Source organism: Nannobrachium achirus, assembly GCF_963921795.1.
Source record: "Nannobrachium achirus genome assembly, chromosome: 5".
NCBI lineage: Eukaryota > Metazoa > Chordata > Actinopteri > Myctophiformes > Myctophidae > Nannobrachium > Nannobrachium achirus.
The window spans coordinates 39,832,738-39,859,246 of record NC_137814.1 but is presented as its reverse complement, the minus strand read 5'-3'; the positions used below and the strand labels follow the sequence as shown (position 1 = coordinate 39,859,246).

Here is a 26,509-nt window from a genome sequence, read left to right as displayed (position 1 = left end):
CAGGAGGAGGAACATTTAAATCGAGCAGATATGGAAAGGTAAAAAACAAGAAGAAAAAAAAAGACAATCACTACTAACATCATGTCTGGATACACCATCTAACTGGGCAATGAATCCAAACAGTTGTACTGCATGTGCAGCCACACTTTGAAGTCAAGGTGACACAAACATGGCCTGAGGTCATGAGGGATTATAGAAGCTGTAAGCGTGATTTCTCTGTACACGGTACCATCCTCAATCCACACTGTTAACTTTACTCCGAGTAATTTTTTCTAAGTGGTAGATGTCATGACAGAACCACAAAGGTGACTATGAACGATGTTTGGGAGCTCAAGAGCTGAGATCAGGTTATAAAATCCAGCATAGGTCTGTCATGGATCTCCGGCATGGGAGGATTATGAGATGTGCATGTGAGTGGGAGACTGAGTGAGTCAAAGGGCATGTGCATGTTTGCTAGTGTGTACAAAATACTAACAGTTCTGGCGAAACTGCCTTGCTCATTTGTGTTCTGCTCACCCGTCCAAGACCGGACTGTACTCCAGCACTCGGTTTGTTTTTCTTCTACCATCAGCCTAAAGGGCCAGGATAATCCAGGACACCGACTGCAAACAAAATGAGTCACTGCCGGACGCATTAATCCCAGAGTGGGCTCGCCACCCACATGTTCAAGAAGCGGCAGGTAAAAAATAATAATAACACACCTTCGCTTTTATACCAGCTGCTGATGGGGAGCAGAGAGAGATGGGCATCCTGAAAAGGCCCAGCATTCCTTCCACCTGTAAGCGTGCAGGCTATACAATAGCTATCTTCCCACTGGAACAGCAGACATCAAAGCTCCTGTGGGGGCGACTGTTTTAAAAGTTACATTAAGTCTCCCACTGGGATGCACTGGGACGGGGGGTCATGCGGCTGTGTGGGGTGGGGATTAGCTGCCGGGATGTCTAACAGTAAACATGTCATTCTGTAAAGCCGATTGTCTCCATACAGTGGCTCATTCCTTTATTGGTGTACATACCTGCTGACTGGTATTATCCCAGTGAAAAGGGCTTCAAAAACATGACAGCACAATGATGATGACTGGTGGTTGCTGTAAACGCATACACACAAATGCACAGACGAAAACACATGCGCGCTTATGTCTTTAGCGTTGGCGTTTAGTGCGATTGTTACCACTGCATTCGTGTAGGGCACTTATGTTGCTGCAGTGGGCTTATGCTAAGTCGGCTATCAATGAAACTTGGATAACCGTCATTTAACGTGACTTTGTCTCTCTTTTGAGATGTTTAATGAAAAGGCTTAAACATTCAGTTTCCGTAGTAAACATAATGTTACCAGGGTAACATATATGTTTGGAAAAGTATGGTTGCCTTCTCTACACCACCCACTTTTACTTCCCCCCCAAAACCAGATTCTCCTAAAATTGTACTTGATGCTCCTTTTATTATTTACCAGCAAAAGAATAAACACATCCAAAGGTAAACAAGCTAGTGTTTGTGTGCATGTGTGCACGCAACCAGCCGCGCACAGGTCTGTGTTCTCTTAAAGTGAGCAGGGCCCCTAGCATCATTTTTCATCAGCAGGAATTCACAGCAATGATGGGCCTCATTTGTCATGTGACAAACATTTAAAAAGGCACTTTAAACATGATACACTTACTACTTAATACATACACACTAGGGTCATATTCAAGTACCGAGTGAGACAGTGCTCCACACTACTCGGTACAGCGGCTACGACGGTGACACGCCAGGTCTTTGACTTCATGTACAACAATAATCATATCCAGGGAAAAAGAAAGAAGAAAAACACCATTGGAAGCAACAGAACTAACTTTCAGTGTCAAGGCATATTTGTAACTGGGTGACCCAAAAGTTTCAATTTCATCGCCTCCAAGATACTATCTAAATGTACATATTTTTCATTCTGAACATGTGAACTCTCAGCATTTATAACATTTAAAAAGAATGGCTCACGGTTTAGAATTAGCAGACATTCAGAATTCACAATTATAGTGTAAAAGTGGTGCCTGCACAATACATCTATCAGTCTCTTATTCTCATGTCATGATGGCACAGAACACAGGACGTCAGATGTTTTACGTTTCTTTCGCCCCTTTCTGACTGAAACTCGTGACAGACATTCTTCCTTCCTCAGCAGATCAAAGCGCGTTCTGTTGGTCTCCATGAGGGGCCAGATCAATTATCCCAGTCATTTCCACTGTCCTTTCCCCCTCTCTGACACAAACAGAAAAAAAAAACTGTCCTCTATCAAAAGGCTGAGGGGCCATCCGAGCCATTTGCCTCCATTTCACTTTACCTCTTTACCATACCATCCAACACTCCCCATCTCACTTTACACTCTTCATCCTCTTTTATCCCTTCTGCCTTAGTCCGACTTGAACCCAACCCTTGCCCCCCTTTCTTTTACTTCAACAATCTCCTGACCTTACCCTCCATCCAATTTTATTCTGCTTTTCTCTTTATTTTCTCTCCCTCCCTCCCAGTCTCTCCTGAGTGTAGTATTATGACAAATGTAACCCTGTAAAAATTCCTGCTGGCTGCTGGTCCCTGAAAGGTTCACAGCTGTGTGCAGCTTCCCCAGGACTGAGTTGCCAGATTGGACAGAAAAACCCTCTCTCCAGGAACAAGACACAGAGACGCACGCACACGCACACACGAACACACGTATTGCTACAATTGTGAGGACATCAATGACGTCCAACAACGCCAATGTTATAAATGTCATTTCTATCTTATTTATTTCCCTTTCATTTTTAACCCTTAAAGCCTGCGTTATTATAGATGTCGATCTCCTATTTTCAGAAGCAACACCGGCACGCAACCAAATACATCAACTCCAAACCCAAGCTCTAAATTCCTAATCCTAACGCAATCTGGAATCTTTACCTCATTTTAAGCCTAACAAACAAGCCTTGTGGGGACCAGGAAAATCGTCCTCAAAAGTATTATTTCTCATATTCTGCTACACTTATATTATTTGATATTTGACACAAGTAATACGAGTACACGCTTACAGATACACACATACACACGAAAGAACAGGACCCCTTCTGCTGCGTTGGACATGTTTAATAACACCGTAACTAAGACTACCGCTGTTTTATTCACTCCAAATAGTGGCTTGGCTTAGTGTCTGTCCCCTTTGTCCTTGAACTGAATGGACTCTATACAGTGAGTGATAGAGATACAGGGGACTGTTTAACAAGAGAGAAAGGAAAGTGCCTCTGTGAGCTCTTTTCCTCCAAGTGACAGTGGGTTGAGAGGACAAGAAGAACCATTAAAATGTCTGCTGTCAGTGGTCCCTTAAAAGAGATAAGGGGGAGCCAATTCAGGCTGTCCGGCAGTCCTCGCCGATTAAGAGGGCAATTGTCACTGTCACTCAAGCGTGGCGCTCATTGGGCATAATGCGGAGTGTCAAATAGTTCTTTGAAGAAAAAAAAAAACATGCGCTTATCAATCCCAACTGAATGAAAACAAGTCTGAAAATGAATGAATCGCCTTTGAAAGCGTAATTAACCACGTGAACCCTAACATCCCAATTCACACACATACACAAACACAGTATACCGTACGTATGTAGAGTATACGGTATATATCTCCATGAGTAAAAGGTGAATTTGAGTTCAGTCGGTGTCATGAGTGACACTACATGGAGAGAGAACAACACCTGTAAAAGTCTTTTTACAAGCCTTGATGGTTATTTTAAACACTCCTTGTGAGACTGTCCCACAGCAGGCATTCAAACTATTCAAAACATCTGCACTATACAGTGGGCATTCAAATGCATATTGGCCTCTTAGACCCTCAATAAAAAAAAGAGCCTCACACTCTCGGTATGGGTATAATTTGATGCATGGTTGCTAAAGACAAAAACATGTTCCTCTAAATCAGGGGTTTTCAAAGTGGGTGACGGGGCACCCTGGGGTGCCGCGACGGCAGTCCAGGTGTGCGGCGAGATCATTAGATAATATTTGGAATTTATTTGGACACTTGAAAAGATATTTAGTATCATTTTAAACTTGAAGTACAAAGTTATTTTCAGTCAGTTCTAACCAAAATGGCTATTATCTCAACGTTTTCCTCGCAACATAATCACTAAAATATCGTCACTGTCGGGCAGAAACCTCTGTCGCACAAAACTAGTGAAAACACTAGTTTAGTACATTTTATAGATGATAAATATAAAACGAACGGTTTTGGACGTACAAGGTTTCCACCCAACAACGACGATATGCTATAAATATAAGGTGCTGGGAGTGAAAATTATAATGTAGGGGTGCCTCGGATTAAAAAAATATTCATGGGGTACTCTGAGACAAAAACGTTTGGGAACCCCTGCTCTAAATATTCAAACAAATTTCAATGCGTACAGTTCTGACGGTCTGCTGGCGAGGAGGTAGGATGTGCAAGCGTGAGCTCCGTGTATTCCTCAACAGATAGCGTAATCTCTTTGAGAATATATGACCAAAGCCATGTTTTCTAACATACTGTTACACAGTTACTGTTACTGCCAATAGTTCACAATACAACCTTAAGTTAAAAGCAAAAAAGTTACTTTCCTGTTGTCGACTGAATAAACCTGTAAAGATCTGAAGCGGAGCACGGAGAAACCCTCTCGCTTGACGCTATAACGAGGGCCATTCGAGAGAGCAAAGAGGATATTGCAAAGCAAATCAACACTAAAATAGCTGGAATTCAGACTTCGCTGACTAAAATCCAATCTGCTCTTTCAACCCCCAGTGACCAAGTTACAGAGCTGGAGGGTTGTTTATCTGCAAACAAGGATAATACAATACATTTTCAGTCTACACAGTGACTGAAAAAGTCACAAAAAGTCAAACTCCTGCATATGACAAATCGGACATATATGTCTTGATCACATGACTATAGAGATACTGAAACATTTAGGAGCACAGGAAGAAATAGATAAAGAAAACTTCAATGATATTATAGATTGAGTATCATAAATTAACTTTCAGGAGGGCATGCTTGTGAAACCCTACATTATCAAAACATTCTCTGAGTTTGTCATTACAGCTGGAGTTATAACATCCTATTCCTTACCAGCTTCTCCTTGAAGACCATCTGCCGGAGCCACTTGAAGTCCAGGGGTTTGAATGCTGAGAAGACAAAGAGGGAGTCCTTCTCGTAGCGTTCGGGTTTCTGGATGGCTCCTTCAGGATAGGTGATCCTAACGGTGGTTTTGGTCCCTACGTCCCTGCCGTAGCCATTCACCGGAGCCTCGTTGAGCCTGTCACAAGCAAAGAGGTAGGAAGTGATTGACACTCGAGTGCGAGTTATCCTTCGACAGGTGTCGTGTGACAATGACCTGTCCCACTTTCCCTCCTCACTGCCTTCTACATTCTCATTGTGCACTGCTAATCCACTTTCTGTCACCAAGAACCCATTCTTCTGGTCAGGAGGGCCACATTTAAAGCACAAAAGATGAAAAGGCTTAAACATATTTCTTTTAATTCTATTCACTTCACTGCTGCATTATTATTAAGACTATTTTTATTTAGGTCAAATTAAAGTCTTCCTTTTCTTTTATGCAGAGTTGTGAATACAATCTTTTACATTTGAGTAATAAAATAATAAAAATAACCTGTGTGGATGTGGATGAATAATAAGATAATTAATCATAGACTCTAGTCTGCATTTCCTTTCTTTAAATGTCCCTTTCAGATATGGTTGTTGCTAGCTCTGCTCTGAGAATGTCTGCCAAATGTCTTGTTAGTTACACAGGAACATTGCTTTGATTTTATTATTTCTATGCCAGAAGGAGCTTTCAGAGATAAGTAGATCCAAAGCAGGATATTCTGAGCACACTGGATTAATGCAGAGGACATGTCTTTCAGAATACATGACATCCAGAATGTGTCAAAACTCTCCTCGTGTCTTTCTTTGAGGATGTTGTTGTGCAGTTCTACACGTTTGTCCTCAACTACAGCCATTTCAATGACAAACGTGGGTGTGACAGACAGTGAAGTAGCTTGCACATCACAAGCAGACAGATTCTCTGTGAAATGCCAGCATGGGTTTCAAGGACTTCATGTTCACAATGCTGGAGGAAAACTCCTCTTTCAACTCTGTTAGGTAAGGAGTGGGTACAGATTTACCTGGCTGAGACACTTGGGGCTGTATAACAGGTAAGTGTGTGAAATCTCTCATATTTTGTGTCAGGTGGAAAAGCATCTCTAAATTTATGGTAAAGCCGTTAATGATTCCATTGAATTTGCTCATTTTGGCACAGCAAATGTTCTTCTCATCTGACAAAAAAATACATATTTAAATGGAGCTGTTTTGGGCACATCTGGATCTGGGCAATGCTTTTTCATTTACAAATCTATCAGACAGATTTTCTATATAACTTGTATTGACAATGGATACTCATTTCAATGCTGGTGTGTGTGTGGTGGAGATGTTCTGGGTGCTGTATTGCTTTGAGGACAATGTCTCACCTGACTACAACGTCATAATCATCTATTCTGGAGCCCAGAGATTTGTTGGCCAGGATTCCGCCGTTGCCCACAATGATGCATCTCTTACAACTCAAACTGGAGAAGTCAGGAGAAGGCAAGAGGTTAGAAGGCTCAAGCAATACAGAGCAGAAAACTAACACAAAGTCATTAAAGTGGATTTTTTAAATGTGCCTTGTGTTTTTTTTTGCTGCTCAAATTAGTAATAACTAGAAATTGGTACCTGTATAATTTGTGTGGTTAGCAGTGCTATGCTATTGGGGTAAAAGTAGAGTAATTGTTGTTACATCGCAATCCGTAATTTAACTCCAACCACCAGAGTTTCTTAATCCAGCTCTCGTTTAATCTGTGGCCAGATATGTCAGATTGTTCATATTCCATCCTGATTGGCTTCCAAAGTTTACAGGAGTGGCCTGTTTTGCATAGCCTAACATGGGTGGATTGTTTAGCTGTGCTAGGCTACGTTTTGCAGGCCCTGGATAGGCAACGCAGCCAGGGGGAAACTTGTGCTCTGAGGAAGGAACATATTAGTGGACAACAAAGCAAAATAAACATATCAAAATAAATGTAAAAACAGGTGCGTTAATTTACCCATATTGTGAGGGCAAATAGAATTACTAGCGGTAATTACCTGTCTAGATCTTCTCCAAGCCCATAGTTTTTGGTGGCTGTTAAAATGATATCTATAATTCGCTCTGCAGAGGAAAATACAAGGAAATGAAGAGGCATCAATGAAATGTTAAGTTGAGCAAAATGAGATCTGTAGAGTCCATAAGATGCTAAAATGACAAATTGACAAAACTTTTAAATTGACTAAAAAACAGAAAACCTCATATACTTTGTTGACTGGGGTCGCCCAGGAGTCTATACCTGTTCCCTCCTTTCCCCCCCTCTATACCAAATCTCTTTGCTAATATTAACTGGTCTACATGCAACAAGCTGTGAGCTTGTAGATCTGCAATTGCCACCCAAATGTTCACATATTTTGGCCATTATGACATGCCTGGAATAGGGATGCTAGGGTTTGTGGTTAACAAATTCTCTCTAAAAAACAGCAAACCAGTTTCACATCGAAGTTGAAGAGGCTGGATCGTTGTTTCTAGCTATAGGAGCCAGTAGTTCATGTTCAGTAATCCCTGATTGAATAGCCCTATAGCTATACGAATAAGATATTTCAACTCAGCTGTATTCGCCTTTGAAAAAGAGATTAAGTGGGATTCATTTAATAACAAATTGTCAAGGACTTCTCAAAGCACAGATAAAGACGCGGCAGTCTAGGTGGTCTTAGTCAGAAGTGGAGGAGAGAACATCTCTCCGTTTATTCAATTATAGATAAGGAGACGAACGATCGACCGCCAACCAAGGTGGTGACAGCAGCTTGGGGAGAAAAAAAAAATCTGTGCTTGGTGGAGAAACAGACCTACAGACGTCAGGGTATATGTCTGTACTCTGAGGCAGACAACCCATAAAAGCACTCAGAGAGGAATGTCATTTTCAAACAAGCACATTCTCCTGGTGAAGTGGGCAATGTTGAGCTTGCCCTCCCCGTGCGGCCAGGAAGGCACACCTCCGGTGGTGGAGTGAGAAACGGGGCTGTTTAGCCATAGCGCGCATTCCTGCCATATTCCGCAGGGTGTTATGGTGGAGTCATGCTTCCTGTATAATGAAGACACTTATTTGCCTCTTCCCTCTTTAGGCCCGGTTTTCATACGCCTGAGCTTTTCATCTCCCATCTTTGCAGACTCACAACTATCCTCGACTTATACGGAGGTTACGCCTGTCCTGACATCGGACTGCCATAGTGGGATTGGGGAGATGCTCTGCAATGGGAGCAGGCTAAACGTCGGGTGTCGCTCTCCATTCCGACATGTCGCCACTCCGAAATTGACTTCTTATTGCCGGAGTGGCGACACTTCCATAGAGGTTAAGTTTAGGGTAAGGGTTAGAGATAGGGTTAGTGTCGGAATGGAGACATGTCGGAAAGGAGACATGTCGGAGTGGCGGGGTGTAACCCTAAACGTCTGGCCCTTACCATCATCCCATAGTCATTAAATTACAACTCATCCTTACTTGGCCTTTTTCTGATATTGAATGATTATGTTAACTGGTGGGTCTAATAAAAATACCAAGAGGCAGAAGACACTGACAGAAAGTGACACAGTGAGTTTATAACAGGGCCTCTCAGTAATTTGAAGACATATTGCAGCCCCATTCACCCCTGGCTAACAAACATAATGATTAACACTGCAGCGAGAGAAGAAGAGACCAGAGGCTTATTGTTTGGATGTGGTGTCGATGTCTGGCATCAAGCATCACCCTGTGCGGTGTATAAACACACAAGGCCAACGGACCACACCTGGATCCAAGAGGGTGAAAAGTGAAACATCACAACGGGCAGGCAGCTCTTTTAGAGGACAACATGGGAGCTAATTGTTATAAGTACCATGGGTAAACACTTCAGACAAGCACGTCTCAAGGTGCAGCCCAAGACGAATGGCCACGGGTTAAGACGTTGGGCTAGTGTACACCGTTATTCCAGGGGGCCAAGGGAAAATCTGTAGTTGAAATATAGACGGAGGGTTGAAGTTGTCACTGAATACATATACACACACATTGTTGGGTGGAGTGCAGCCTAAACAATGTAAAGAGGCATATGACGAGAGAATGGCCTTTGCTAGGCCTGTACTGAAGTCACGGTATGTTTACTTCGTGAAGATTGGCATGAGGGAAAACGGAATACTTAGTGGATTTATTATCAACTGACAGAGAATTCAATTGCATAATTGCCAAATGACAAAGTGAACTACTGTGGAACAATCAGAGGCTCCTAAAAGAGGTAATAAAGCGAAGCGAGTAAGCGACCATCTTTCTGTCTGGGACGTTGTAACTATAGATCAGTTGTGGTGAACCTCAGTGCATGGGAAGATAAAAAGTTCAAATAAACTTTCATGTTTGTGCCCTTTCCTTCTTTGTTATCTTCTTCTTCTTCTTCTTCTTCTCACCCCTCTTGGTGCTGGCTTGGAATCCTTTGTGGTGTTTCTATTCATAAACCACACGTATCACCTCTCCACATGAGCACCACTAAAAAGGGAGCTCCCGACACCAACACACTCCGTGGAGAAAACAGAAACCAGGTGTAGCTTTCAAACAGGGTGAGCTTCTTTCACCCTGTGTGACAGAGAGTGTGTGCGTACGTGCATGTGATAAGACACTTGATCAGAGCACACAGGGTAACATTCAGTGTACCTTTCCATACACTTGGAAAGTATTGGAACATTTTTTTTTAAGAACACACCACTGAAGCCACCTTTTGTTTAGTAACGCTATCTCTCCAATCCCCATGGCGTGACATGTTTACCTGATATTCGATGTGCACAGGGAGCACGTCAAGATTAGAGAACAAGTGTGGGCACTGTGTGTGTGAAGACGCAACACTTGGATCACAGGGGTTTCCCTCACCTAAGATAAGCATAGCCTGGCAACAGCACACAGGCGTATCACGGATTTGCTTGGTGGGGACAATAAAGCTAATTTAACTGACAAAACACAACAGAGGTGTGTGGGTAGGATCCCTCAGACATTTGCAATCTCAGGCGGGATCAATCAAGTGCATTTGAACTATTTGTTGTATTTTTACAATTTGGCCAAGCTCCAGTTTCACGCTGTGACAAGGTCACTCCTGTTGCATTCTGCCAACTCTTGACCCGCTGTGAGCTTGTAGATCGTTTATTTTCAGCATAAGTATTTGTGTGATGGGAAAAAAATTGGGAATTGGGTATAGACCCTTGTGGACCCGGTCAACAAAGTATATAGAATTTAAAAACAACCCAAATAAGTAATAGCATTTTAACATTTACATTTCCCAAAACCATTTTATGATGGATGTTAATAATTTTCAGACATATGGCTGCCTAGGGGGACTTGCGGAGGTGTGTTATTAACACACGTTTATTTATCATTTGTTGTTGATTATTTATTATTTTGAAGTAAAAAATGACCTATTGAGAATGTTAAGGACTAGATGTCAAGCTAATTTGACCAGAGTATATCCAAAACAAAATATCTGGTTGCATGATGAACATAGCTTTCCTATACCTTAGACAATGTGTAAATGTAGTGTATTATTCAACATTCACTACTCTGTCCCACAGGCCAGGTTTCTAGAATGCAGGACATTCAGGTCTGCTCATTGTGCGGACCTGAGGAAGCACACAGCTAAATGCATTGTTCAGTCTTGGTTTAAAAATAAAAACAGTAAAGATGTGTGTGCACGGTGGATATTTCTTAAATAAAACAAAGGCTTCAGGTGGTTAATTGTTCCCTTTTAGATCATAGAACTGCAGCCAATCCAAAGACATTCCTATTTGGATTATAGTACAAAAACAACCATTTTGGTAAGGCTCAAAACTTGGCACCTCTCAACAGCATGCAAGCAAATGCACAGAGGAATCTCACCTTGTGTTTTAAAGCCAAACGGAGGTAAATAATTGCTGACTTTCGCTAGCCGTTTGAAATTGCGGTCCAGGAACATAGGAGCTGGTTTCTGGAACCTGCAAAGCGAGAGAGAATTGAAAGAAAGAGGGGAGGGGTGAGATGGAAGTACAAACGTTCATTAGATTAGAAGGAAAAAAATAACAGGGCTCACTCCATATTCCCAACCAATCAGAGTAACATTTTATGGGACCTTTAATTTTTCCAGAGGTACGTGACACCACTGCGATGTTCCTATGGTCAAAGTGACAACAATTCTGTCATGTTGAAGTCACTTTTGTTGTGCGCTAAGTCAAAGTATTACCTTTACCAACACCCATGACAGTACCATCCAGTAGTAGTAACAACACAGAACTAGGGCTGGGTACAGTAACCGCCGTATCGCAGTATACCGTGGCCTACCGCGGTGTCAGGTTCCTTACGGCGGTAAGAAAAAAAAAGAAAATTTAAAAGAAACCGTTTTTTTTTTTTTTTTTGTCGTTTTTTTTTTATCCCCCCAAAAATATATAGGCTATACAGAGCATGCGAGCAGAGTGGGGCTATTTTTTATTGAGAACGAGCGAGTTTTAAAATGGGGGAGAAGGGAGGACCGCCTGCTGCTCCATGCCGCTCTGCTCTGGGCCGCATACCACATGTTTGGAAGCTGGGACACAGAAATCTTCACTGGAGCAGCCGTGTCGTAGCCTCGGCTCATACAGAACATAGACTGTAAAAAAACATGGACGGTGCGAAGCCATTGCTTTCTATGCTGCGAAAATGACGCAATATTCTTTTTGGTACCCCCAGGGGGAAAACAGCGCAACTAGCGGCCAATCATGGGATCTTTCTGTTCCGGGAATGCTTCAATAATCCAGGCAACAACACGCCTTGTACAGAAGCAGCGTTAAACTTTCTCCATAATCCACACAAGTATGTTTATACATGCCTTGTGGCAGTTTCTTTTTTATCCCTTCAAAATATATAGGCTTGCTTAACAGACCATACGGGCAGAGCGCGACTGACAGATTGGATCTTGAGTACTTTTTCCACCACATCGCTGTCCGTCGGCGGTCCTGTCTTACAACCTTTTATGACAAGTCTGGTAACTAAAACGTGTCTACTATATGTTTAGCCTATATCACCACTCAATATACAGTATCACTACCCATCTCATCTAGTTTGTTCACAAACAGCGTGCAGTGTCTGAAGCCCCAGCGTAGTAACCCAACACTGCACAGATCTACAAGCTCAGGACACAACGCGTTGTGAGCTTGTAGATCTGCTACTTTAGAAGCCAGACCCGCTGCTGTGCTGTACAGGGAAGTGTATAAGACGGGCTTATAGGACAGTGGAGCGGCTAATTTTTGGGCAGATGATAGGAATATTTTGGCTTATCGCCGAACCCTAATTAATAGATCCGTCGGTAATGGGAAGACGATAACCGCGATAACAAAATGGCGATACCGCCCCAGGCCTACACAGAACGCAGTGAAACCTCACAGGCATACACAGTCTCACTCTCACAGAGACTCACACTCTCGAGTTGACACTTTCTGGATACTAAATAAGACTCATAGAGTTGACAGGTGTGTGCATGTGTGTCTTTCACCCCTTTGCCCTTTCCCCCCTAGAGAATAGGACCCTGTGGCCTCCTGTCTTCCCAGCTCTGACCTCGGGGGGCAGCAATGTTAAAGAAGTCCCGGGTGAAGTTAAAGACTTTGGGGGCTGTAAAAGGAGACGCTTGTTCCATTGTCATCAATCTAACTACTCCTCACCACAGCTCCTCCAGAAACAACTGTGACTTGCACACATGTTAGCCAGCTTATTGACTGACTGACACACACACACACACACACACACACACACACACACACACACACACACACACACACACACACACACACACACACACACACACACACACACACACACACACACACACACACACACACACACACACACACACACACACACACACACACACACACACACACACACACACACACGTAAAGAAACAAAAGAGAGGAGAGAGGCAGAGAGTGTTAAAATGGAGTAGAGCAGAGTTCACAGGCGCCTGCAGCACATAACCCATCAACAGCCAAAAAAATCCCAGGAAACAAACGCCTAAATCACAGTTGACACACGTTTTGGTAATCGTGCCTTCGACGATATATTGATGCCAGAATGTTTTTCCTCAAATGATTTGGGCCCCCGACCAGACCACTCCCTCCCACCGATTAGTTCTGTAAAGTGACCCAGTGTGCCAAAAGATACTGAGTAGTATAGTATCCTGTACCAGAAAAAAGGTTATTGTATGTGGATTGTAGGGTGTTTCTTTGGGTCAACAAAGTTCAAGACAAAGTGTACCAGCGTGTGTCAGCAGCATGACATATACAACTTGGCTTCCTCCAGTGAGAAACAAATCCTTCCACCGTAGTGGTACAAGTAAATCGAGACTGGCCTACACAAAAACACTCTGTGACCGACTATGAACATTGAACTGTGACTTCCATCATCGGCCCTGCCTCCTCCTGTGCGTGTCCTTTTGATAAAGCACAGCGCTCATATCAAAAGGATCCACTTCCCCTCGGTCAGGGCTGGGCCCCGGGTGCCGGGATACGTGCTGCTTCTGGGAGCGTGGCCGTGCGATGGATGTGTGTTTTCCTGACCTGCTGTCTTGCTGTGGGACAGGACAGGACAGGACAGGAGAGCTGGCCAGGGCCCCACTGGTTTTAACAAGCCTGCTGCTCCACCGCTATAATTTTACGACGCACAGTGATGGTTTTCACTACCGACATACTAGATGGTCACTGAATACCGACGCTTGGACAAATGGGAGTGCTTTGATTTCATGAGTATTGTAATAACGTTACAGAAAAGTAACCAAAAGCTTAGAGGAAATTGTCCTGCCGTGAAGCCATCTCAGCTAGTATTTAGCACCATAAACTGACGATCAGAATGAGGCTCATCCGTTGAATATTATTATAGGCTGTCCTATGAGAACATGTCACAATGATTAGCCTATAATTATGAAAGACCACAATTCTATGCATTGTCTAACACAGAAATTCACAAAGCATGTTCCTGACCATGAATAATATACCCAAATTCAACTCTTTGATTATTTTCAGCACCAGTGTTAAGCCTTGACAGATGCCAACTGCTAGGCCAAGCACCTGACACACCACATCGAAACAGTGAACAAGGTGAGCGTTGCATAGAGCCAACACTGTATAGGGGGTGAGGACTGGGCGTGGCCTTGCAAAAATCGGCCACTTCCGCCCGCCATGTTTGTTGCTATCTTTCTTGTGAGACTCTTGGATAAAAGGAAGCGATGACCGGAGAACAGCATTGACAGTTCGCTGGTTGTAGATAAGATGGATTGGTCAATGCAAGTGTACTCTATTACAAGTCGAAGTCCAGTAGGCCTATTCAAAATTTACATGAGTAAAAGTATAAAAGTATTGGTAATGGTATCAAAATGTACTTAAAGTACCAACAGTAAAAGTAGGCCTACTCATTGTGCAGAATGTCCCTTTCAAGTTATCAAAACATCTTTTGAAAATAGCATGGATCTAACATTGTAAGCTTGTAGATCGGCTATTTTCAAATGGTCAAAATATATGTATGCTGAAGTGGTTAATGATGTTTTGTAATAATAATCAAAAGTATAGTAGGCCTAGCATTACTAACTAAAGTTTTGAAATAAATGCAGTGGAGTAAAAGCAGGCCTACAATATTTGGATCAGAGATGTAGTGGAGAACAAGTAAAAATATTGGCAAAGTACATATAACTCAAAAGTGTAGGCCTACTTAAGTACAGTAGACTACTTAAGTAAATATACTTAATTACTTTACACCACATAGCGTGCCTACAGCCAGTTATTGGGCCACTGCCAAGACCACTTGCAAATATACTTAATTACTTTACACCACATAGCGTGCCTACAGCCAGTTATTGGGCCACTGCCAAGACCACTTGCAATTTGACTCGGCCATTACTCGGTCAATTTTCATCAAAAAATTAAAATTTAAACGTGTCCATATTCACTGGAATGTCTGCTTTCATTTGCTGGTGCTCATTATTGTCTCCCAATAAAAATATATCACGCTAAAATCGCGACTTCGGCTGTCCATGCATGAGCGCAGAAAAAGCACAAGCAGATCCTTCACATTCATCCGTTGCTTTGGAAATAAAGATCGGTTTATAATAATATAACATTCCCTATAAACAGTAAAATGTGTGTGATCGTTATGTTGATCAAATATGGTTTTATAGAAATGCAATCAAAGCCTAGAGCAATTGAAGTAAAAGTATCGTTGCTTGCTCAACAAGTAGAACTAGTACAGACTGATCTTGATGCATCCAAGACCTAGCAATGGCAATGGCCGCCAAAGTGGGCGGAGTTAAGCCCCGAATCTTGCGGTGATGTCATAACCGACAGTCCCTATAATCTCTGTATACTTTCACAGTGAGACATTTCCCAACAACAAAGCCGGTCTCTGTTTCACCACTGATCATACCAACAATTGACTAAGGGACAACACGCTATGCAAACCAACAATAACTCATGCCTTCCCACAATTGGCTACCATGTATTCTATTGCAACAAGTGCATCATTAATCACATAAAATGATGTGCCTTATGGTCCCGGTCCTCATGTCTGTGTGTAATAGATCCAATAAATAACACTGCAGATGGTTCATAGCCCATGAGCAAGCAGACACTATCTAATAGATAGTATCAAGAAAGATAATGCATTTGAAACACAATTGTACAGTGTTACTACACTTGGACCACACAGACGGTAGGGGTGGGCGATATGGAAAAATACAATATCACGATATTCTTCCAAGCTGTATCACGATACACAATCTTATCACGATTCTTTTTCATATTGTTTTTTATGGTTATTTTTCAAGTTACTTAACAGTACAACCACCTACAAGGTAACAAAAACTTAAAGAAAAAGGAGTGAGACCCCATTTAGGCCAGTGGTCCTCAAAGTGGGGTCCAGGGACATTGTGGGTTCCTTTTGGGAGGTCTAAATGGACCCTTACAAGTATGTAACTCTGACAGTATACAAATGAAACCAAATGGACCCGTAATGGGTCCATTTGGTTTCATTTGTATACTGTCAGAGTTAAGGGGAGACCTTGACATTTTAAAGTTTGAGAACTACTGATTTAGACCAAAATGTAGGTGCATTCTGCAATGAATCTCTGTATTAACAATTCAACAGGATTGTCTATAAGGCTCCCTCATTGTATCACAATACATACAATAGCTCTGAAAAAGGAATCGTGGAGACATTGTATCGTCTCAACGATATTTATCACCATATCGCCCACCCATACCACACAGTGTGGGGTACCTTGCACCTTTGTGGTCAAACAAATAAAAGTAAATATAGTAAATACAAGAGGACCTCGGATGCACAATGACCAAACATGGCCAACACAGATGGAAGGCCCTCCGGTTAGTGTCCAGCTTGCCTCTCTTCCCCAACTAATCTCTCTTTGAATGCCGCCCCCCCCCCCCCCCCCCCCCCAAGTCGCAGAGGAAGAGGGGGAAGAAGAGGTGGGAATCTGGGAATCTGGAGGAGAAACAGTCACGTCCGGCTCCCTTTTTCTCCTCTTCGCATCACCTGACAGAAGCACACAGACACTCAGCGACTCCTGTCCTGCCAAAACAAACTGAGATTCATTAGACTTGGAGCTTCAGGGGGCCAAACAGGACTATAAATAACGTGGGACCAGTCCAGAGACCCAGAGCTCACATCGACAGAAAGTCACAGGCATCCCTGAGCAGAGATGAGACGGCTGCTTGTTAAATCAAGAACGAAAAAAAAGGAAGAAAAAGGTAAGCAAAGAAAAAGGTACAAGATGGGGCTCCCAAAATGGACAGCAGCAGGCCGGGGATTGCATTGTGCTCATTTCCTCCAGCTAGGTCTATCACTCGGAGCCTTATTTTCATAACCGCGCCGCGCTCAAGTTCACTGCCAACACATGATTTAGGGCTCCAATACAAACAGTTTGGGTAGAGCGGAGTGGAGGGGAGGTGTTGAAAATAAATTGGATTGCGAGGGGCATGGCCCCTCGGAGAAGACAAACATGGAGGAAGCAGGAGATGATTAGAGGGAGGGCCACGGGGCCACCTCACTGCTAGAGAGGTTAAGAGGGATTTCTCTAGCATAGCCAAACTTGAGGCTACACCTAGCACTGTAAAAAGCAATGACATTAATAATGACCAACGGAAATACGGCTGATAAAGAGAGACGTCGTCTACATTTTAAAGTCAATTTGCTAACCTCATTTAGCCAGGGAAGGGACATAAAGGAATCTAAAACGTTGAATCATGGAGGTTTGGGTAAACACAACAGCCTAGCTTATTGGTATAATCAAAACAACCATTTTCTGAACACGACCCCTGACAAGTAGACAACACATACACGAGAACCTCACATTAGAAATAATCTTCATTTACATTAACAAATGGCGAGCATCAAGCTCATACAAAACAACACATATGCTTATTTATTATCCATGGGTTCACACACACACACACACACACACACACACACACACACACACACACACACACACACACACACACACACACACACACACACACACACACACACACACACACACACACACACACACACACACACACACACACAAGTTCACCCACATTCATGCTTGCTGATGGGCACACAAACGATGTCGCTTTGAGGTATGAATGGCGCTAATTGACCTGTGTGAAACCGAGGTGAGGGTGGTAGTAATCAGTGGTTTCCCACTGGGGGTTCTGTGTTGTACACAACTTTGATCCGACACGTGCGGCTGATTAGAGGAAGTCGTTAGGCGAAAGGGGAGAGGGTACATCGTTAACACGTAGCCTCTCAGATGGGCAGAGGCCAACTCTTGAAAAACCCACTCCATGCTCCTTCCCCTTAACCACAAATTTACCACAAGCGATGTCCATTACGTTGGCTGTGTGTGTGTGTGTGTGTGTGTGTGTGTGCGCACATGCGTATGTGTAAGGGGTTCCAAAAGGTCAAAGGGCATTCTACGAGTCAATCATTGAATATTTTATGCAGCATGACTTGGAGGCCCTGTAACTCTCAATGTTTTAACCGCTACTCTCAATATTTACCCTTCCCCGAAAACTATTAAGGCCTACATCCTGACATACAGTAAAAGAGGTCATAACATAACAGCTTTTGGGTCCCTCAGTGTTAGTATACATTTGGACTAACGTATAAATTAGTGTGAGCGACTTGTGCTTGGAAGATGGTTGGAGAAATGGGGCATCGGGGCTCTTGTTCTTGTTCCATAAATAGGTCAAGAACTGTACAGCACTGCCACAGGCTATTGTTCAGCAATGCGGAAAATTGCCCCTCTATTAGCTATAGTTCCAAGAATGCTAATGGGACAATGTCCTATAGATTGAGGCGGGATGGGTGGCAAGAGGAGCCACGGCCAGATCAAAGGAGGCAGTGACATCATAGAGGGCCGCCGAGTGTTCCGTGGATTGTGTGGGTTGAGGGACCAGGAAGTTGATGATGAGTCACGGCACGCCGGACAGGAAGTTGCTCGGTGCCCCTCACAGGGAGAGCCTCCGAGGCCCAAGGACATGAGTGGGATGAGATGGGCGCACTTGTATTCTCATGACAGAGGTTCTTTTGTGTGATGTGGAACTCGCAAGGACAAAGTCCTGTGTTTTGTGGTGAGGGGGGGAAGAGAATGACTCTGACATGACTGACAACTCTCGGGGATTGCGTGGGAATGTAGGAGCTCCTCTGTTCTGACTCTTGACCCGAGGCCAAGCTGGCTCAACTGGTGACAGTGTTTTCCTCCTAATGGCCTTTTATATTGACACTCGATTCAATTGATTTGTCCGCGAAGCTTCTGCCGAATGCCTATGTAGATGGTTAACATTCTTATGGCGCGTGTGAAGGAATTGGCCTCGTTCTCTTTTTGATCAAGGATAAATTAGGACATGAAGGCAACTCGTACACACACGAGTGCTAAACAGTCATCCCACAGAACCCTGCAAAAGAACTAAAGCAAGAGAAGCAAAGAGGTGGTTCTTCTCACTTAGGATAGATGGTGGTCATCTTGGCTGCAGCGTAGCCCGGCTTGCATGCTCCTTCGCTGAGGTTGCCATACTTGTACACCAACTCTGGTGGCCTGCGGATTAATGACACAGAGAGAGATTAATGAGAAACAGCGTGACAACTGATGATCTATTACAAGGGCCTGCTACTAAAGCCATAAAGCTTTAAGCATGGCCAACAATTACCCTGAGAGATACAGGAAACAGGTTGAACTCAACAGCTCAGCACATCACTTATGTGTGGGGCATGACAAGTCAGGGGGCCCTAGTTCAAATAATCACACAGTGCTAGCTAGCAGAACCTCCCTGTTGCTAACATGATCATTAATATCTTTCTCAATGCCATGAATACAGAGTAAATAAACAACAGGGTGAAGAGAGGCCCAGGCAGTATGGGAGGCCTGTCCAGCAGACACTGGGCCAGGGTTGATGGGAGGAATCAATCTGACCAAGGGTGTGCACAATTTAATAATTAGATTTCTATAGTGCTTTTCACAAATACTCGGTTTACATTAAAAAACAGATGGGATAGAAAACGACAATGCACACATTTGAGCTGACATGGCATTAGCCACTTAATTGTATGGCTTTTAGGCTTTTATAATAAATATTTCTAACAAAATAGAGAAAATAGACTATCTACAACTCACTATCTACAATTCTACAGCTCACAATGTCTTGTGCGCTTGTAGATCGACTATTTCCACTATTTCTGAAGAGGTTTCAAAATGCATGAACCTCTCTCAACATGGAAACGATCATCGTAAACAATTGCGATTGGACAATTATTATTGTCTCCACCAGCCGTAGGCATGGGGGAGAGTATGTTTTCCTCTCCGTCCGTGCGTGCGTCCGTCCGTGTGTCCGTCCGTGCGTCCTCGCAGTTTGTGAGCGCCAAATCTCAGTCGCCGTTGGCCCGGTCGCTGCCAAAGTGAGCACACACATTCCCTTGATGCCAATCTAGAACCTCTGCCCTAAATTTTTCAAATGGGCCTTTTCTAGCGCCAACTAGTGGCCGATGTTTGCTAAACACATTTCTGTGCACTACTCTTACAGATTTTGTCCAAAAATCCTACAAATCGGTAGGCAATATCTCGACAGTCATGTGATCGACACGGATCTGTCAGATTTTGCATATTCCATCCTGATTGGCTAAGATTGGCTTCCAAAGTTTGTGGGATTGAGCCGTTTTGAACAAAAGGCCTCAAATCACAAACGCAAAGTGCAATTATCATGAAATCGCGCACACACGTTCCCACTAGGCCGAGGAAGAAATGCCACTTAATTTTTTTTAATCAGCCTCATGGTGGCGCTATAACAGCCCGATTTGTGGTTTTACCTATAACTCCACCGATCAGTTTCAAACTTTGTAAGCGCACTCCCTAGAGGCTAAGGATAAACCTTTGCCCTGCATTTTTCACATCAGCCTTTTATAGCGCCACCTTTGGTCCGACTTATGTAAAACACATTTTTGGATATTACTCCTTGAGATTTTATCCAAAAATCATGCAAATCGGTACACAGTATCTCTATAGTCATGTGATCAAGTCCGATCCGTCTGATATTTCATATTCCATCCTGATTGGCTAATATTAGCTTCCAAAGTTTGCAGGATTGCTCCGTTTTTGAACAAAATGCCTCAAATCATCAACGCAGCTTGCGATTACCGTGACATTTGCCACACATATTCCCACTAGGTCAAGGAACAAATGCTACCTTTTTAACATTGTCCTGTTATAGCGCCACCAGCAGGTAGACTTTAGCAAAACACATTTTTGGAACACAATGCTTGAAATCATGCATGCAGCGTCCGATTGCCATGAAAGATCTAAGGTGAAGAACATATGCCACCCTTTTTACATTGGCCTATTATACAGTAGCACCACCAGGACGCACGGCCTGGTGGAGACCTGTGCTCGGAAGAGCACTGCTTCTAGTTATTAACTGTGACAAGCAAAAGATTCTCTGCCATTCAACACCAGTCATTGTTAACTGGTAAGCAAGCTGGTAGATCTATACCAGTTACCGAATGGGGCTTTTAAGCCGTGACATCATTTTGTAGTCAGACCTCCAAGCAGATGTATTGTCAATATCTGTCCCTCGCTATTTCAACAGATCCGAGACAAAAATAACGACTAAAGTATAATTCTATCACTTTCCTTTCAACAACAAAGAGAAGAAAAATTAGTAAATAGTAAAAATAGTAAAAAGATTTGCTTTTTTGGGGGGCAAAAGTTCTCCTCTGCCTACAAAATTATGTCAGACTTAACAGCCCCTATACAGGTTATCATTGTTAAGATCGGTCAAGGTCAGGTAAGGTTATGTGAGTCTACTTTTAAGATGGATCGCTTTGCACCTTTGATGCTGCAATTACTAGACTGAAAACCGCTGGAGATAATAATGAAGGGAAACTCATTAGATGGTGTGCACAGTTATGCTTGCAATCCCATGAGAAAACTACCATAAATTGTGTAACATTTTGCTTACAGTGTGAGTGCCAAGTGCAGACAGACATGCCCTGTGAGAGCAGAGGCGCTGATAGCTGAATGCTTATGAACTTGTATGTTCGGGAAAGGGGGGGGGGGGCAGTTACCATTGCAATCAACAACAGGAGCGTCAAACCAATTCTGAGAAATATACACGCGTCAAAACACGTGTTGATATGATGGCAGCTAACAGTATAATGTAGGTTCTCACCCTGACAGGCATAATTACTTTGGAACAAACAATAAGCAATAATGCTGCATCTCAATTCGCACACACTTCAAACTTCATTAGTCCTATCAGAGCTGTTAAAAAAAGTGCAGCTGTCGGCAAATTTGGTTAACTCTCGAATACCTGGAACGCACCCGAGTCGCGTTCGATTTTAACCACTTTAACCATTATTTTATGCTTTAACTTTAGAAAAATAGCAGATATACAAGCTCACAGCGCGGCACCGAGTGCCGCGCTGCGAGCTTGTAGATCTGCTATTTTTGAAAAATCTTGAAAATGTGTTCAAGTCTTTGAATATCTTTGACCCGATCTTTGACCCGACTTCTAAATCCTTCTTCTAAATCATGCTTTTTCATATCAAGGACCCCCAAAATTACAGGTATTTGGCCACTGACCCCCATCTCAAAATATGTTGTTCCAGGGACCACCCAGAAGCAAATAATTGAGTTACAAATGTTTGCTTTTAAATAGATATATTCAAAGACTTGCAAAAAAAAAATCATGATTTTTCAAAAATAGCAGATCTACAAGCTCGCAGCGCGGCACTCGGTGCCGCACTGTGAGCTTGTATATCTGCTATTTTTCAATAGTTAAAGCAGTCAATAATCCTAGGCCTAAATGGGTTAAAGCTCCACTGAGATATTATGTTTATTTTAAATTCAAGTAAGATAAATAAGTAGAAGGTTTGCACATTCATGTTCTGCTTGTGGGCCAACATCTGTGTGTACCGTATGACTCAAAAGAAAGAAAATGTCTCCACCTTTGGTCACAAATGTAGCATAAGCTCCCTTCTGGGCAAAGATTTCAAGGACTTTTATCAAGAAACTAGAGACTCAGGTTTTGAACTTCTTGCCTGTATTGAATTTGTGTTTGAGTTTTGGCCACACTTCTGGATTAGTGAAGATCTCGACATTATACTGTAGTTATAAATTACCAAATCTAGTTATATAGTACTTGCCTACAGCGTGAATGATAATTGCTTTTAATGTAGTCAGGTACTATACACAGTAATCTAAATATAAATTAAATTAAAGTTTTAAAATGTTCTTATCTTAACAAACCTAACATTATTAGATAGTAATCAAGTAAAAATCCATTAGATATAATGAATTGTAATACCATTCTAAAACACTGTAGTACATCTTAATTGAGACAATGTTACTGATTCAAATAATCAACATCCCTCTTGGGCAGATTTATATTGCGGAATAAGTTCAGGCAGTGCAATGAATGCTACTATATTAAAATTCCATTGCACATTCCTTTTTATATAAGAGCCATTTGCTTTAGAGTTAGAACCTGCCTTCTCCAAAACACATTAGAGCTGGGATACCCGACCGAAAACCAGCGGGGCAGTCGAAACCCAAGTGTTCGAGCCGGACGCATTTTCATAATTAATTGTCAGACGTCGAGTCGGGTCGGACATATCATGCACTCTCTCTGATGATGTGCGCAGTGCACAACTCCTGTGTGTGCTGCTTGCGCTAATGCTGCAGGCATGGAGACATAACTCTAAGCATGGAGAACGTCCCAAACGGCAAACACTGAGGTAACGTGTTGTTGTGCTGAAGGGAGCTCGCTGCTTGTTGGCGCTGTGTTCCCCACTACTGTACATCCCTTGAATTGGAAGTTTATTTTGCAACGGTTGTGGTTGTGTGCAGTGCACTGTGCAAACCTCGTCCGTCCAACACACACATTGCCAAGTAAATCCTGCGTTATACTCCGTTGTCACGGCGTGTTCCGTGCCAAAAGTGGCTGATCTACAAGCTCACAACGCCTCGCATCCGCAACGCATTGTGAGCTTACAGATCAGCTATTTTCCAGACGCAGAAACTTGCAGGATGAGTGTGCAGCTGGTAGCAAGTCACTGCAGTCAGACGTATATTATTTACATTATTTAATAATCAACGTACAATTTAAACACTTTCACAAGCCACAGTGTGCCTTAATATTCATAATAATCGTAACAAGCAGTTAAGCTGCATGCACTGCACATTAGAAGAAGTTTGCTAGTCAGTCAGTGTAAATCTGTGGCTTCCTCAAAGAAAAAGAAAGGAGGGGAAAAAGCGGTATATAAGGGTCGGACAAAAACTGTCGGACACAGGTTCAGCACGGACTGAAACAATGGGCACGATCCCAGCTCTAAAACACATACAATACAGCACATGCACACACGTTGCACACAACTCTTTCATCTTTTTTTTTCACTCTTTTTATCCAAGTATAAGTATGCCAGTATCTTATGGCAAAATGTAAGTGCTCTTAAATGTTGTCTTCCTGTACATTATGCCATGTTTTAAAATATCCGTTTCAGTTTTCTGTTTGTCCATTTAAATATAGTGCATGTGTAACCTTCTCACCAAGCCAGCCCTAGTGCTCGACCAGTCCTGCTGGCTCACAACCCATTTAAGGGGGTTGGTACTACTTTTGGAGTAAGGGACATTCTTTTCCGCAACAACTATGCACCTGGAACCAAAAAATGAGCTCGGTTTTTGGGGTCAAAGGGAGAACAGTTACTGAAAATTCCAGGGAAAGGTCCTAAGATGAGGTTGCAGTCATAAATGTGCTATAACATAATTTCTGTAGAGCAGTGGTTCTCAACATTGGACTAAAATGTTTACACTGATTGGCACATGTCAGAAGATTGTGAGCTATTCTTTCTCTCCAAACACTGGATGTAAAACACTGCTGTGCAAGATGACCTAAAAGCCCTGTTATCTAACAGTGAACATAATCGAGCCACAGTTAGAAACTCACCAGGGTCTCACTCAATAAATGACAGAGGGGTTTAAGGCAAAGTATTGGACTTTTTCTTAAATGAGCACTATCGAATGACAGATGCTTACACTGGAAATTGGAGATGTACTTACAGCTTTGTGTCCAGCTTCAGCAGAAAGCCCTGTTTGTCGTACACTAGAAACAGCAGGGGGGAAAGAAAGAGAAGGAGAGAGAGACAGACCAATTACCACACCAGGGCCAACGTATCAGGACTTCTGACTGTAGCGCACTCCGCATATTTGACCATCAAGTACTTAGAAGTATCCAATACCTAACCGCTAAGATACAGCCAATTAGCTGTAGTTTTGCATCTGTTGCTGTGTTAAAAACAAGAAAAAAAAAACAAGAAAGAAAAAAAACAACAACAACAACAAATATACAGCCTGTGCATTCTTCAGAAAGGTGAAGAAACAATGGAAATGGGAGGAGGGGAAAAATTAAGTTAGAAAGCATTTGTTGGAAAATCAAGCAAGATTAGGAAAAGAAGCCAGCCAAAACACATTCTGCTGAGCTGAAAATAAAGTAAGGTGAACGGTTGGATTTGCGGTACACCTATGGACAAGCATCAGGGGGTGTGGTAGAGTGGCGGTCCATAGGTGCCTAGTGAAGCATTGAGACAAAGCCATTTTCATAGAAGCAAGAAAGCACAAGAACCCTTGCAGCTATTTAATTGAAGTGAAAGGAAATAGTTTAAAAAATGTAATCATTTATATGTTTTCCTTAAATTATATTAATTATTATACTACTATTGTACCCATGTACTGTATGCTGAGTACATTAGAACGCTGTACAATACTGCAGTGGCGACAGACCTCACTTTAAGTCATATGAATTCAGTCTCTGGAAATAATACAGAATGCTGAATAATCAAAGAATAGCCTGCTAGATGCACATATAATTGTTGCTTTCTTAACAGTAAATAATTATGAGTGGAGCAGCACGGAAGAGAGATTAAGTGGCAGAATCAACGTTTCTCCTGTGGGTGCATTTGTTGTCATCAGAGGAATGCTGGAGGACAAAAAGAGAGAATGAAGAGAAAAATCAAAAAGGATGGGAGAGCAGATGGCTGGTTAGCCATAGAAGCAGAGATGGGTGAGAAATATTTGTGTCTGTCTGTTAAGAGGCGCATGGTAGCCAAAGAAATGAGCAGCAGTGAGGCTTTAGGCAGAAATAAAGGGGCAGGGTCCCTGCCAGTAGCACAAATGTTCACCTCTGAAACCGTCCTATTATGCCAGGACCCCTGCAGTCTGCCTGGCTGCAAAGTGCAAACCATTCCAGTGAGATGTACCACTACCTTAGTTTGAACAACAGAGGGCACTGTTGCATCATATTAAGTCATTGGGAAGAGAGACCATGGGACTGGGATGGTAACATATGCCCTGCTGAGATAAAAGTCAGCTGACTCACCAGATAAAGCACTATATATAGATTTTACATTACAGTATTGAGAAAAGCTCTTCATACGACTGATTTTCTCTCAAGCTATCTATCCAGGGGCGTCACAAGGGGGGAGGGGGGGGGGGGGGGGGGAGTGGGACTGGGTTACTAGGGCCCAAGGTGGAGGGGCCTTAATTATCTTATACTTTAGCTATGCTGCGCTGTGAGCTTGTAGATCTGCTATTTTTTTAAAGTTGTGAAAATGTGTGCAAATCTTTGAATATACTGTACGTATGTATTTTTTAAGCGAACATTTGTAACTACAATTCTGCTTCTGGGGGGTCCCTGGAACAAAATATTTTGAGATGGGGGTCCGTAGCCAAATACATATCATTTTGGGGGTCCTTCACATGAAAAAGTGTGAGCACCACTGACATAGAAACATAGGTTTTTCAAAAATATTTGAAATATTCAAAGACTTGCACAAATCTTCAAGCTTTTTCAAAAATAGCAGATCTACTGTACAAGCTCGCAGCGTGGCACTCGG

General features: G+C 42.6%; 1 protein-coding gene across 5 annotated transcripts in view; it reads right to left on the bottom strand.

The window, feature by feature from the left end:
- Window positions 1-26,509, bottom strand: part of st3gal3b (ST3 beta-galactoside alpha-2,3-sialyltransferase 3b) — a 69,390-nt gene that overhangs the window by 27,895 nt on the left and 14,986 nt on the right. For all 5 annotated transcript variants that reach the window (XM_080725160.1, XM_080725161.1, XM_080725159.1 and 2 more), the window contains 6 exons: window positions 24,678-24,720; window positions 19,074-19,166; window positions 10,955-11,049; window positions 7,131-7,194; window positions 6,482-6,577; window positions 5,085-5,271 (listed from right to left, as the gene is read on the bottom strand). In XM_080725160.1, the coding sequence (XP_080581286.1) occupies window positions 5,085-5,271; window positions 6,482-6,577; window positions 7,131-7,194; window positions 10,955-11,049; window positions 19,074-19,166; window positions 24,678-24,720 (578 nt within the window). The remainder of the gene's footprint in view (window positions 1-5,084; window positions 5,272-6,481; window positions 6,578-7,130; window positions 7,195-10,954; window positions 11,050-19,073; window positions 19,167-24,677; window positions 24,721-26,509) is intronic.